Source organism: Fusarium tjaetaba (genome assembly GCF_013396195.1).
Source record: "Fusarium tjaetaba strain NRRL 66243 chromosome Unknown NRRL66243_c0000125, whole genome shotgun sequence".
NCBI lineage: Eukaryota > Fungi > Ascomycota > Sordariomycetes > Hypocreales > Nectriaceae > Fusarium > Fusarium tjaetaba.
The window spans coordinates 143,962-158,818 of NW_023501321.1; the positions used below are offsets into that span (position 1 = coordinate 143,962).

Below are 14,857 nucleotides of genomic sequence, written 5' to 3' on the forward strand. Positions count from 1 at the left end.
CACAGCGGCTAACTGACAGCCCTTTCCGGCGACATGAAAAGGAAAAACAGTGGCGGTATTCCATCCTGGATCCCCGATTGGAGTGTTGGAATGGAAGAGCCAGATCGTCGGCGCATGCAACTTGATGGATTGTACAAGCCTTTCCCGCGTTGGCGGATCGTATTGATTGACCGCGAACTTGAGTACTGGGAGACTGTGACAATGGACATGCATAGCCTTTACGAAGAGGTAGAAAGCGGGAAAAGGAGACTGATCCCAAAAGACATCATTGATGGTCTAATCTTCTACGAGATGGTTCTGACAAAAATCTATCAGCCTATTGAAAGTCTCGATCCTCCAAAGGAACGGGCCATCCATCAGTGTGAATCACTCTACAGGAAATTCAAGAACGATGACCCAAACTTCTGGTCTAATACGTCAATTGCGACACTTATCGAAGCATACTTATCCCTACCACTGACACCATCTTTTGTAGAGCGGTACAGACTGGATATTCTCAAGTGCTGCTCGATGATTTACTGTAGAAGAGCCCTTGATTCTTGGCTGAAGAAAGTACAGTATCTCGAAAGAAAGCGGTATAAAACAAATTTGTTACTTATATCGGACCAAGAGAAAGAGGAGACCGTGGCACGGAACTGCAGGCAACCCAATCCCGAGACTCTCGAAACTAGGGACGCTGCTCAGAAGTGGATCGAAAACATGCGCAAAACATTTTACACGATGACAAAACACATCACAGAAAAGGCTTTTGCTGAGATTTGCCGATCAAGGTCAATCATGCAGGAGACAATGCGGTCACTGACGTTGGAAGCAACGGTCGCCGTTGAGGAAAACGGGATTTTGGGCGTTTCTATGACATTTGACCATGATCAGGGAACACCCCCCAATGCGGGGCTGATAACTCAACTTTCTGGTCAAATGCGTGTGGCTTCATCAATTCTGAACACCTGGACTCTGCCTGATGTATTTCAAGCTGTGCAGCAGGCTAAAGATGCTTGCAAACGCCTTATAAACTTACACCGCAACAAGGATATCAGCATCACTGATCATGACTATGTGGCTCTGTTTTCAAAGGCTGTTGTTTTCACGGGCTCGGCGACATGGATGCGACATCTTAGAGTCGATGGCCTAAGAAGAGCAACGCACTCTGAAGAACAGGTTCTGAGATTAAGGAGTGAAACCGAAGAACAAGCATTCGGAGAAAGCAAAAATGCCTTGCATATAAGCTCAAAGTTCATTGCTACTGTTGGCCAGTGTACTGGGAGGCTTCTCACCTTGATTGATCCGGCCTCCCGCATTTTTACAATCAGTCAGTGGGCACTATGTGCGCAGAATCTGAAAGGGCCTGACTTTGCTGCGAGTTTTGTTAGAGCTCTCGTTGGTGACATATATGAGGAGTCACCCGGGAAGTTTCGCCGACTTCGTCAACCTGAGATCAGACTACTGCACAACTGGTTTGTATCTTGCTTACTACCCCAACTCTGTGATATGGATCCAGCGGTGCATGGCGAGTTTTGGACACGCCTCTCATCTACGGAAGATCAGTTCAATGTTGAGTTGGATGACAAGAAGTTATTCGACACGGAGATGAGGCTTACGACTGAAGGGAGGGTATTATTCATTACAAAGGACAATAGAATGGGATTTGGACCAGGATCAATGGTAGTAGGAGATCAGATAAGAGCTTTGCCAGGTGGTAACAGCCCATTTGTGCTGCGGCCGATGGGTAGGAACCGAGACAGGTCAGAGCATTCATATGAAGTTATTGGGGATTGCTTCTTTCTATTGGACCCCAAGGAACAGGATAATGGCGAGGATGATCTACTGCAAGGATGTCTTCCCGTGGAGATCCTGGGTCAGCTTTTCCCAACAGGTTATAAGTCTACTAATATTCTCTTATTATAAGAGGTTTGAAATAAAGTGTAATTCTAAAAGTATAAAGACTTTTCCGTATTCTTTTTTACTGGAACTTTCAATTAATGTTTCATCTAATAATCCTCTAGTATTATTGTTCTGTATCTTATACATCTTCCATGTCCTTCGAATGGAAAACGAGCTGAGAAGATCTTTTACGGCCTTTGACTTTTGTTCAGAGCTAGAAAAGCAGAAATGACAATTCCATATTTAGAAAGCGTGCTAATTACATGGGCATAGAAATCCCCAGACGCTCCGTGAAAGGACTGTTCCAAATCCCGGTCGAGTTCAACTCCCTATAAACAGCCAACCACCTCTCCGACTCAGGATACATCTTTTCCAAGTCTCCCTTCTTCACAGTATCCAAATCCAACCCCCAATGAACTCTGACACCCTCGCCCTCCTCCCCCTCACACAACTCTGCCCTCATAAACTTCAACAACTCCTCCCCAGTCTTGACCCCAAACAACATATCCATCTCAACCATCATCGTCGTCCTCCCCTGCTGCGGTGCCAAAAACGCACTAGACTCTTTAACAAACCTCAACGCAAACGGCCCCGCCAAGAACCACTTCTTCTCAGACGCTGCTTTCTGGAACAGCGCGAGGATGCGGTCCACAATGGAGACGATATCCTTGTTGGCGTCGAAGGATAGTTCCATGGCGTAGGCTTTTACGTCGTCGACGGCGCCGATGTTGAGGACTTTGAAGCTCTTGTCGATGTAGTGCTTCACGGGGAGGCTCTTCATGGCTGTGGTGATTATGCCTGGGCTGTGGAGCGGCCACCGGTTGAGGATCCAGACGAGGATGTCTTCGACCCAGTGGTGCTGTGCGAGAAGGCCGGCGAGCCAGTTGTCGAAGCCTCGACTGCCTTCGCGTTTTGTAGCGTTTGAGCATGTCCGGATGGTGGTGACGGCGACGTTGCGGCCGAGTGTCTCATAGGGGTTTAGATCAATCTCGAAGTAGTGATTCTGAAGAGGGGCAGATGCAAGACCCCCTGCGAGTTGGGACTTGTAGTCTTGCCAAGTCGTCAATGAGCGGACTTCGCTAAGAAAGAACGTGGGCACCACTTCGATGATGTAAGAGTAGACAAGGCCGAGACAGCCCATTGAGATGAGAGCTGCCTGAAACCAATCATCATCCTGCTTAAGTTCCTGAGCATCGCCCGGGACAAACTTGGCGGGATCTGTGATGCCATCCTTGGGTTCAATCTGATAAACCTTTCCAGTCTCAGAAACATGGATGATAGCTCGGACGAGACTGGCGAGATTTCCAGAATCTTTTCCACTGCCATGAGTGCCAGTTGTAATAGCTCCGACAAGAGTCTGTCCGTCATACGCGCCCATCGTCGCAAGAGCTTTGCTCATCTTATCGAGCTGCGAGTTCAAATCTTTGATCGTGATTCCACTCTCCACCAGAACATGATCCGAACCTTTAGAAGGTTCTTTCAAAGTCTCAGAGTTCAGCTTCAAGAACTTATTCATGCCATGAGGGTCAAGAAGAATCCCATCAGTAGGGCAAATATTCGAGAACGAATGTCCCGAACCGACAGCTCTAACATTGAGCTTTTGCTCTCTACCATCCTTGACAGCTTGGATAAGATCCGATAGACCTTTGGGATGGCGCAAGAATTTGGGGGTGCATTTCTGCTGGCCAATGCAATTCTCCCATGAGGTTTTAGGACCAGGTCGAGGTCTTACAAACTCGTCGCCGGGAGGCTTGGGAACTCCTTCAATAGAGTCTTTAAGGTTCTTGATTTCTTGGAATAATTCCCCGTTCAGAGAGGGGTCGATTGTTCGACGGTGAATTTCTTCAGCGAGGGTGGGGTTTGTTCGATCATTGTCAAACTTTTGAACGAGCTCTGCTGCAGAAAGGCTTTGGAGATCCATGATTTGCTAATCTTTGGAGAAAGATATTTTATGAGGAGCAGGCAAGTTCGACGAGGACATCGCAGTCGATCTTTTGGCCCTTTATAATAATTTCTTGGCTTTCTCTGCGGCCTTTCCCAAAGAATGTGAAGTGGTCGACTGAGACATATTGACCAAAGTTCCATTCCTCATTGGACAGATATACGGCGACTACGCAAGCCACAGCCGGACTAGCGACTCGGCACTTCTAAAAACGAGAGACTGCAGAATCTATAGCTGGCTAGACCATTGTATGGGTCAGCTGCGTGTGCTAGAGTTTGAGCAGCTGAAATTCATGCAACGTTATCACATTCGAAGCAGTTGCAGATCCAGCTGTTTAAAGATATTCAGTTTCCAAAGAGGTGTCTTATCTCTGACCGTGTGGCTGCTGTTGGCCTAGCTTGGAACGGCTGAATAGTTCAGCTCGCCACATCAAGACTAGAGCCTAGACATTCACACCTCCAAGTTGCTCACTCTAAAAGTCCATTGGAACAAGAACATCGCACGGGTAAGGGCCTAATTTCTCCTTGTTGATTTAAGCTCTCGGTCACAAGGTAAACAGTCAAATCTCGGGATGTCCTCTTGCAAAGCTGGCCTAAAGGCACCGCATCTATTTACTGCTAGTACTGCGGAAAGAATATGGGCTCCATTGAGTGAGAAGGAAGTCATGTTGATTAACAAGATCATAGTCTCGTTGTCTGAACAAAATCATATACAAGAAATTTTAACCCACCAGGCTCAGCCCAACCCAACCTCATTACTGCTGTCCATTAAACCCCGTAAACCCATTAACGCCATTCCCCAACGTGTCAAAACCAGGATATATCTGCCCCCAATTCACAAAATCCGTCTGCGGCGTCATACCCCCCGTGGGAATAAGTTGCTCAGGCATAATCTGCGGATACATAACCCCATTATTCCAAGCCTGCACATCCGCCCCATCCATCCCCATCATAAGCCCCTCAAACCCCGTAGCAGGCACTATCTCATTAACCGTCTCAGGAACCTGACTTCCCCTGAGCGCAGTCCTAACAGTTCGTACACTATCTCTATGCCCAAGCATAACACTTCCGCTCTCCTCAGACCCATCGTCCATTACAACGCCGGAATCGGGGCGGGGCATTATACCGCGGGGTTTGCGGACGCTTTGTGTTGTTTGGGAGCGGAGGATGTCGTTCTTTTTGTTGCTGCGGTTTGTGTAGGGCATGCTTTGGGCGTTGGCGATGCATTGGTCTAGGGTCTCGATGAAGCATTGGTAGAATTTTGTGGAGAGGGTTTCGAGGGTGGCGGGGTTGGAGATCTTGTCGAGGAGGGAGTATTTGAGCTGGTCGAATGCTTCGCGGTACTTGGCTTCGACTTCGAAGTGCTCGATCACGGGAGTGTATTCTGCCGAAGTCAGTTGAGTTCTAGCAGACAATGACTAACGGATACTCACCATATGGTCGGACATCACTATCGTCGTCATCGGGGAACACAATGTTCCAGATCTCTTTCCACTGAACTTCAGGTGATGTGCCACTGGCTCGTTTTCTGCTTAACAGCTTTGTGGCAGTCTGAGGATCGATACCACTCTCAGCATCGGCATCAGCAATGTCGCACATATACTCCTTCGGCAAACGCTGATGATCACGGAGTTCTTTGCGTGTAGGAAAGTCACGACTACAGCGATCGCAGACAAAAGCCGATGGATCATCGCGTTTGTGCTGTTTCACGATGTGTTGCCTTAACAGCATTAGTAACAGCCGAACGTGAAATTATCCTTACTGACCTGAGCTCGGCGAATTTTGGGAAATAAGTCATCGCGCAGCTATGATGATCCCTCACATTGAACCGATGAGGATTCCTCTTTCGGAACGGACAACTCAATCGAAGATTCTCATCCTCCTTAGGATTCGGTCGTGAGCGTTTTGTTGGTAAATAGCCAGAGCCCTCGCCATCGCTAAACTCATCGCCATCGTCTTCACGTCTCCCTTGCTTTTTCCTCTTTCCGCCCCGACGATCGCCATTAGCGTCTTGGGAGGGTGTAGAGGAAGAGCTCGACGTTGACATTGTGTGCGACAATTGACCATCTGAAGCAGATTGCCAAATATGCTGACTTATGTCTTGCGTGAAATTGGATACGAGACTTTGGACCTTATCTTGAGGAATTGAAACGTCGTTGAGGTCGACGCCGTATATGACCTGAAGCGCGTAATTGAGCACTGAGTTTGCATCCTCTTGCGACACTTCTTCAGAGTCATCTTCATCATCATTAGAGACATCATCCGTGCGATGCGACTCTGTCGTTGGCGTAAGAACCCTCTCCTCTTTGATAAACGACTCTGTACTGGGGCTGCGACCGTAAGCGACACGATCGCACGGAACCGTCGGAACACTCACCTCTCAAGCCTAACGTCTTGCACAACAGGTCTCCCATGCGCCTCATTCAAATTCCTAATCTTGATATCGAACTCAGGATATCCCGTGATAATCGCATCCTCATCCTCATTAACAAACGTCGAGCACGTTCCACTCGAGGGATTATGTCGATGGCAGATCCGACTCGCAGGCCTCGACCCCTCCAGCGTCGCAGCAGCAAACTGCTCCTGGATCGAGCTCGCATACGTGGTACTTATCGGACTCGCCAGCGTAGAAAGCGAATGCGTCGTCGCAGAATCAGGCACATTCGCCGAAGAAATACTACTCATCGACGACTCCGTCGGCGATCTGAGACGAAAGGCCCCGGGGGTGAAGTGTAAGCTCTCAGGGACTTTTTTGCCATTTCGTTGGTTCAAAGAGGGGAATTTGGAAAGCGGTGCGTCTCGCATGCGTAGAGGAAGATGGTGAAGACCAGCTTCGCCGATGTGGTTGTTATCTCCCATTTTTTGCGATGCGCCTTTTAAGAAAAAAAGAAATGGAGAATATTCTGGAGGCGTTAGGTTGTGTGCATGAAGATTGACGCCATTGAAGATGTTTCGGAACTTAAACTTACAGGGTGAGATTAAAGGGATTTTTATGCGAAAGGTTGTAATACAGATGAAACAAGCAAGGTCAAAAGGAGCGTTGAGGACGACAGACGATTGAAGGAGTGAATTAACCCGGCAGGTTTGACAATAATTAAGTATGTATGATTGAGTGAGAAGAAACAGAAGGGCATAAGCAGGCAGTGTTATATTAATGGAAACAGAAACAAGGGAGAGAGAGAGTCGGACATCCGTTTCACCTCATGTCACTCCTCCCTCTCGCACAGGTTGCCTCGCCTGAAGCCTGCAGCCTGCAGCCTGCAGCCCAAAAGTCCTAGACCGTTGATCTAATTGGCAAGGCCGTTTTATTCTGGTCCACTGCGCTGGTATGAATGGGGTAAGACGCGAGATGATCCTTGATGACGGTCGGTTATGATTCGCTCGTGATGGCCGTTGTTGCATGGGCTGTGTTGCTTGTTTTTCCAGGCACCAGAAAATGAACTGATCAGCCCTATCGTCCTGGTTTCCAGCGGTTCGCTCACGGGTCAACGTCGGGGGCTGGCTGACGCCATCGTGTTCATTTCACCATCCCCCAGGTTGAGTCTGACGTGCTGTCGCTTATCGAATGCAGATGATGTGGCATTATCGCTTAAATCTGTGAGTAACTGTAACGACGCACAGCATAATGCAAGCAATTTACTAAATAAATATGCTTTCAAATGTGACGCTCGTTTAACGTGAGAGCATGAGCTAGCCCCTCCTCGTATATCAGAAGAACTCAACCCGCAACTCACTCTCCAATCTTTAGAATCTCAGCAGCTCTCAAAACAGCCTTCGCACTCCTCTCAACCCACTCCTCAGCCTGCGTCAAATTCCCTTGATCCAAACTATCCTGCACCGCCGGAAAAACATCCGCGCCATATCCACTATCCAAACCCGGTGCACTAACAACATTGTAGAACGAGAACCTACCAGGCAGCAATCCCTCGCTCGCGAAACCTCTACTAAACGCCTTGTACGCCGAATTAACAGCACCCAACAGAATAGTATCATTCAAAGCGAGCGCTTGCTTGGCTAGCGTAGAAATGCGCTTTCCTGCCTCTTCAAAGGATGATACTGCCGAGGAGAGGGGCGTGAGGTCAAGGTCGTACGAGGGGAAGCGGTCGGTGAGCTTTTCTTCGAGATCTTCAAAGATGTCCCGGAGGGCGGTGCCGGCGTGGGTGAGGTCGAAGGGGATGAGAGGATCGTCGGCGATGTGGTATGTTAGGAGACTGACGAATTGACCCATTGCGGTATGGAGATGGAAGCCTGGGTCTGCGTATTCACTCATCCAGCGGTGTGTGTCGTAGAGACTGAGACATGTCAGTTGGGTTATGGTAGGCCTAGCCGAATTACTTACGTGTGGTATGCGTAAACAGCATCTTTAGGACCAGGACCTCCAGCAATATCAAGCTGCAAACAGTCAGTCACATCCCCAGCCAGATCTCATTTTTCACTTACAGAAGTGATTCCGTTATGGTAAAAAGCAGCATAGTCACTTCCACTACCCATAGCAGGCAAAACACCCTCAGTAGCATTAAACCAAGCATCATACAGCGTCGGTCCAGCGCCATACCCCTCAGGGAAGATGATCTTCTTCATCGTCTCAATAGCAATAGTCTGGATCTCACCAGATCCAACAATCTCTGCTCGCGGACCAGAAACAGCAGTGTCGAGGTTGATATACGCAACTGTCTTTTCAATAAGTTCCGGAAGACGGTCCTCGACCCATTCGGTGCTGCCCATGAGACCAAACTCTTCAGCGTCCCACGAAGCTAGAATTCTGCACTCGTTAGTCTTGAGTTTGGGTTGGGTTGGGATGAACTTACATTGTACGACGAGGCTTCCATCCGTTCTCGACGAGCTTCCCAAAAGCCTTGGCCATCTCAATAAGCAAAGCACCACCCGACACAGCATCCGCCGCACCGCCAGCCGTCCACCCATCCCTATGATTCCCAATAATGACATACTCATCCTCATTTGTACCATTAATCGAAGCGATAACATCCCACGCTGGTTCAAGTCTCGTGTCCATGATATTCACAAGATTCAGCGTGGCTCCCTGTGCAGGACCACTATGATACGTAACATTTGAAAAAGCGCCCTTATAGTTAGTGCGATTGACAGTTTCGGCAGAGAGGCCATGGTTGTCGAGGGCGTGAAGAAGTTGAAGACCGTCGCAGGGAGATATGGGGATGGAGGGGATGGAGGGACCGTAGGGGGTTATGTCGGCGCGGGGAGAGTCTTTGTGGGAGGCGTAGCCGATTGTTGAGGGGTCGCCGAAGGAGAGGGAGCCCCAACGGGTGCTGCCTCTTTGGATGGAGGAGGGATGGCGAGCAGGTCCGTCTGAGATGCGTTAGCATGCTGATAATGGAAGCGTATGTATGAAACTGACCTGGGTAGGGCAGGTAACCATTCGCTTCAGTGATCTCACCGTCCTCGAGAGGGTCTGTGTATAGAATGGTTCCAATCATACCGTGGGCCTGTTGTAAATTAGTCTCCAGTTCTTCATGATCGAGAGACAGGAACTCACCTCAGCGTTCTTGATCTTGACTCCACGGTTCGCACCGCCATACTGAGCCAGAGCAATCTTTCCCTTCAGCTCAACACCAAGATCCTTGAGCTTCTGATAATCCTCCCTCGAACCACGCCTATCGCTCAATTAGCCATTTCAACAATACCTCAGGGTCATATTCTTACCCAACGTAAACATATTCAGCATTGACCCTCCCACTCCCAGAAAGCGCATGATACGCAACCTGCTCATTAGGATTCCTCGTCTGCTCATCAACATCCAACTTATCCTCCAGCCTCTGAACCTCATGCACACTCCCATCAGGTCTCCTCAAACTAAGCGTACTCTCAATCGGTTCCGTATAAGTGATCCAATACTCATCGATCCACGATTCCCAGCCTGCGTCGATCCACTTCTTCTGCGTCCACTCTGCTTGAGACCTGTTATGCCCTGCGAGACGATAACCAGAGGTGTAGTAGAGGGACCAGTCTGAGATAGAGTTGTTGTCAAAGGAATTGACGAGAAGAGTTTCGACTTCGGTGAGGACCGGAGGGAATTCTACGACATCGCGCTTGAGATGACGGCTTTGAGAAGTTCGTGATGAGCGACGGGCTCGAAGAGCGGAGAGTTCGTCTTTGTCGGGGAGACAAGCGTATACACACGCCGCAGCAACAAGACAAGTAGCCAAATTCTTCGCCATCTTCACAGTATCCCAAAAGTCGTGACAAATTCCTCTACGGTAGCAGAACCTACATTCATATTTATACTACCCCTCAAAGCATCCTTGGCACATCTCGTGCGGGGAATTTCACACTTACACCCAGTCACGATAAGCTAGCGCTTACACCGCATCTCTGAAAGAGGAATGTCAAGTTCACGAGAGCACAAAGTTTCTGTGAGGATCACGATAAGATGCTTGCGTCATACGACGAGGATTTGCTTGGCTCTGGTTGACCTTCCGTGTTGGGGCTTGATCACCGCGTAGCGTCGCATCATGATGATGCGGGGTTGAGGAACTTTTTTGATAGTCCGAGGATTCCGTGAGTTTAACGTGTTTAAGCTTGTTTTTTGAGGTGTTTATCGTGTGATCTAGACCCGGTTTATGTTTGTTGGTTATCTGGGTGTTTATTAGGCTATTCTCCGTACGCAGTGTTTATGACCCATTGGCCAATCAAGATTAGGGAAGTCATGATGCAATTGAAGTTTGAAAGTCATTCAATGAAAGTGCTATCGCTATTTGTTCCTCTATTCAACGCCAGGCGATTGCCATAAATATTCAACATGCTACACCAGTCCCATCCTTGCTTTTGTTCCTCCCAGATATCCAAATTCAAACAACCTTTTCCATCCAATCTTGCCAACTATCTGATGACTTAGTTCCTGGGCTCAACGATCATGGGTCCAACCCCATGAGACTTCTCCTTACTTTCCCTCTCCTCCAAAGAACTTCCATCCTCCTCATCATCCGCCTTCTTACTCTTCCTAAACAACCTCATAAACCTCCCCCAACCCCTCGCCATCAGGTTATAAGCCCACACAAAAGGCGGCGCAAAGAAATACACAACCTTTGCAAACCACTCATCAGGGAAGATCCTAACCAGCACACCCCACGGCAGACTAAAGGCCGCAATGAGGATAGAAATCGCCCACTGCACACCATTAAGACCATCAGTGTCAATGTCAAAGACACGGCCTCCGATGAAGATAATGCCGATCTGGAGACCGATCATGATCGCGTTGATAAGGATGAAGAACAGGTTGCGGTGGATGCCGACAAAGACGTTGAACTTGTTGTCAAGACGGCGACAGTTGAGTTCGTTGAAGATCTGCATCCAGACGAACATGTTGAAGATGATGGTGTCGAGCTGCAGCTTTTCGGCGGCGATGGAGGTGTTGTAGCCGAGGATGGAGTCGCCTGCGAAGTAGAGAACTAGGACGACGACGACTTGGAAGATGGACTGGCCGATGATCATCTTCCACATCTGGGGTTGTTAGTGGTGGAGGTGGATAGGAGGGGAGATTTGACTTACATTCATGGTGATGAGAGGGGCGGACTTGGGCTGAGGAGGTCGGTCGAGGATGGAGTCGGTGGGAGGATCGGTGGCCAAAGCGAGGGCAGCCATGGTGTCCATGATAAGGTTGATCTACAGAGGTCAGTATCACAAAGACATCTAGAGACGAGTCACTTACCCAGAGAAGCTGGACCGCCTTGAGAATAGGCTCCATCTTGTCGTCATACATGGATGTAACAAAAGAAAGCAGAACGGCGGTGATGTTGACGGTGATTTGGAACTTGGCAAGTCAGCAACCCATCCAATTGTCCAAAACAATGGCTGAGAACATACCTGTAAGAACTTCTGCACCGCATCGTTGACAGCCCGTCCCCATTTCAGCGCAGTAATGATGGAAGCAAAGTTATCATCCATAAGGATAATCTCAGACGCCTCCTTCGCAACCTCTGTCCCAGAAATACCCATAGAAAATCCGATATCCGCTGCCTTGAGAGCGGGCGCATCATTAGTACCATCACCAGTCACAGCAACTGTTTCGCCCAAGACCTTGAGACGCGTGACAAGAACCCGCTTGTCGTCAGGTGAAGAACGGGCCAGGACCTGAAGACGAGGGATAACCTTGTCAAGCTCTTCCTCGGACAGCTTGCGGAACTCTGGACCCTCCATGACGATGCCGTCGGTGAAGATACCGCATTCTGTGGCGATAGCTCGTGCTGTGACAAGGTTATCGCCTGTGACCATGCGAGTAACAACGCCAGCGCGTCTGGCATTCTGCACAGCTTGAGGCACACCCTCCCGAACAGGATCTTGAATACCAACGATACCAAGAAGCGTCAAGTCACCCAAGTTCTCAAGATCAGGCATCTCCTCAAAGTCCTTGTACACCAACCCAATAGTACGCAACGACTTCCTCGCAAAAGCCATGATCGCATCATCAGCCGCCTTGCGATCCAAAGCCTCAACAGCACCAGTCGCCGGATTAACCTCAGTAGAGCAGAAGCTAACCATGATCTCCGAAGCACCCTTGATGAGAACCCTGTATCCGGCCTGGACCTTGATCACAGCCAGCATGTACTTCTTGACGGAGTTGAAGGGCTCGATGAGGACTATTTGTTCGTTCGCTCGTGCTTCGGAGAGGGATTGCATGCCGAGATGGTCTTTGGCGAGTTGGAGCAGTGCGGTTTCGGTCTTGGAGCCGATGAAGGGGGCGTCGCCTTCGTTGGTGCCCTCGAAGGCGGTGGAGTTTATGGCGACGGATTGGGTGATGAGTTTGCGGGTTGAGGGGGAGAGGGTCGTTGCCCAGCTGGGGATGTCGGAGGTGAAGGTCGAGGAACCGAAGCGGCCGGCGGTGACTGTCATTTTATTCGTGGTCTAAGATGTTAGAGGATGTTTTGTGTTGGGAGAGTGTTGCGTACCAAAGTTCCTGTCTTGTCGGAGCAAATGCAAGTTGCGTTGCCCATAGTCTCACACGCTCTGAGGACGCGAACAAGGTTGTTCTCCTTCAAGAGACGAGTTGTCGCAAAGGCAAGCGCAAGAGTGACAGCAAGAGGCAAACCCTCGGGTACAGCGACAGCAATGATGGCAATAGCCACGACGAGGAGATCAACAAAAGTAGAAGCTTTCTCCTCAGCGGGTCTATCGTCACCAGGAAGAGAGGCACAGAAGCGGAAGAGCAGAATGAAGAACATGAGGAGTGAAGCACCACCACCAAGCTTAGCAATAGCGACGGCAAGACCTTCGAGCTTCTTCTGGAGAGGTGTAGACTCAATGTCCGTTCGTACCGACATCATGATCTTGCCAAAACTGCTGTTGACGCCGACGGAGGTAACAACAAAAGTACCCATACCTTCAAGGACACGAGATCCAGAGATAATGAAAGGATCAGGTTCCTTAGTGCGCATAGGATCGTCGACAAAACACTTCGCTCCAGGAGTCTTCTTCAATGCATCAGACTCGCCAGTGACAGTCGACTCGTCGCACTTGACGTTGTGGCCATCGATGAAGATACCATCAGCGGGGATCAAATCACCAGGCTCAAGGTTCATGACATCGCCAACAACGACATCAGCGACATTGACAAGCATTGATTTTCCCGATCGGACAACCTTGACCTCGCGATCGTCCTTCTTGGTGTTGAGCTTCACAAACGCCTTTTCTTTCTGCCAATCGTTATGTGAAGCAACAACCACAACGATGAGAACAGCGCCGAGAATCGCGACACCTTCGACCCAATCAACGGGCGTAGGATCGCCCGGTTGATGCTTTACCCCAAAAGTCTCATATAAGCCAAGCGCAAGAGAAATTGTACCAGCAACAGTCAACATGATCAGCACTGCTTCCTGGAAGGTGATCCATGCCAATCGCCAAATAGACTTTGGTTTCTTGGCTGGAAGTTGATTGCGACCAAAGACTTTGATACGGGAACAGTTCTGGTTATTCAGCTCATCAACGCTAAGACCAGCTTTCAGATCGACATTGAGACTGCGCGCCAAGCCCGGCAGCCCGCCGAGCCCCTTGAGGACATCGAGGGATTTGGGGTCGAGTAATTGGTTCAAGACCTCAGGGCTGTGATTGAAAGGATTGTTGGGATCGTGGGGAAAACGCTTCTCGTTGCCAGCATCGAGATATTGGGGAATTTCAGCGGTGTTGATGCTAGGAACAACAGTGGTGTCGCCAGCGGATGATATGGTGCCTACTTCGCTGATGGAGCGCTGGCGAGGATCCAGTAGGGCTTTGGGGTCAAGATGGCCAGACATTGTAGCGGCCCTTGGCAGAATATAGATAGTAGAGGAATGATGTGAGCTCCAAACCAGTGAGCTGCGATGGGTGAGTCATGGTGCTTGAGGCCGTGGGGTTTTTCACTTTATATCTAATGCTCATCACCTAGCAAACATCATTTAACGTGTACACTTAAAAAGCTTAGTTTGAGAAGATACAGGGGGAGCTGTTGTCAGTTACCAACAAGAGGTGTACAGTCCCACCAATGAATCAACTCTAAAAGATCTGATAAACGAAACATTGTCTTATATCATCGGACATCGGAAGTCCGATATCTCAATGGAGCTAAGATCTGCGCCGGTCAGCAGGGGAGCTCTTTTCACTAGCCAATAAGACATAAGGGATTTTGAGGGTAGTGAGTTATGTAATCGGAGACGGAAATGAAAAGCTCGAGCTCTGACCACAGCTTGATCTTGTTTCTGCTGCATCTGCACCGCCTCCCTTGATGATACCACCCAATCAAGCTTATTTAGTGACGGGTATGTGTTGTAACTATCAAACCCCCCCCGCAATATTACAGAATCTCGCTTGTCGTTGTCATTACGTGAAGCAATTCAAGCGCTGATCCGATCGTACCCAGGACCAAGGTTTGCGCTTAGGTTGCAGCGCTTTATGCTACCCTGTACCTTGGGAGGCCTGTTTTGACAGATCGAGATTTTGGGATTGGGATGAAACGTCGACTTGTCTGGACGCTTCTGTCCTTTTCAACCACTTTTGCCAATCAATTGAGAGACACTCGGAGGAAAAGTCC

General features: G+C 49.2%; 5 protein-coding genes across 5 annotated transcripts; 1 reads left to right on the forward strand and 4 right to left on the reverse strand.

Annotated features, from left to right (window-relative positions):
- Positions 1–33: 33 nt before the first annotated feature.
- On the forward strand, positions 34–1,905 carry FTJAE_6470 (heterokaryon incompatibility (het-6OR allele); the record flags this gene model as incomplete). The annotated part of the gene is made up of 1 exon (XM_037353086.1): positions 34–1,905. The coding sequence occupies one exon, from the start codon at positions 34–36 to the stop codon at positions 1,903–1,905; it is 1,872 nt and encodes a 623-aa protein (XP_037206478.1).
- A 235-nt stretch (positions 1,906–2,140) lies between these two features.
- FTJAE_6471 (L-gulonolactone oxidase) lies at positions 2,141–3,802 on the reverse strand (the record flags this gene model as incomplete). Its single annotated transcript, XM_037353087.1, has 1 exon — positions 2,141–3,802. The coding sequence occupies one exon, from the start codon at positions 3,800–3,802 to the stop codon at positions 2,141–2,143; it is 1,662 nt and encodes a 553-aa protein (XP_037206479.1).
- A 775-nt stretch (positions 3,803–4,577) lies between these two features.
- On the reverse strand, positions 4,578–6,681 carry FTJAE_6472 (uncharacterized protein; the record flags this gene model as incomplete). The annotated part of the gene is made up of 4 exons (XM_037353088.1): positions 4,578–5,206; positions 5,256–5,542; positions 5,589–6,152; positions 6,200–6,681. 4 exons carry the CDS (start codon positions 6,679–6,681, stop codon positions 4,578–4,580), a joined length of 1,962 nt encoding a protein of 653 aa, XP_037206480.1.
- An 871-nt stretch (positions 6,682–7,552) lies between these two features.
- On the reverse strand, positions 7,553–10,016 carry FTJAE_6473 (glutamate carboxypeptidase II; the record flags this gene model as incomplete). The annotated part of the gene is made up of 7 exons (XM_037353089.1): positions 7,553–8,114; positions 8,162–8,214; positions 8,263–8,584; positions 8,631–9,147; positions 9,197–9,284; positions 9,335–9,452; positions 9,502–10,016. 7 exons carry the CDS (start codon positions 10,014–10,016, stop codon positions 7,553–7,555), a joined length of 2,175 nt encoding a protein of 724 aa, XP_037206481.1.
- A 673-nt stretch (positions 10,017–10,689) lies between these two features.
- Positions 10,690–14,084, reverse strand: FTJAE_6474 (calcium-translocating P-type ATPase PMCA-type; the record flags this gene model as incomplete). Its single annotated transcript, XM_037353090.1, has 5 exons — positions 10,690–11,298; positions 11,347–11,460; positions 11,507–11,608; positions 11,662–12,699; positions 12,744–14,084. 5 exons carry the CDS (start codon positions 14,082–14,084, stop codon positions 10,690–10,692), a joined length of 3,204 nt encoding a protein of 1,067 aa, XP_037206482.1.
- Between the last annotated feature and the right edge of the window lie 773 nt (positions 14,085–14,857).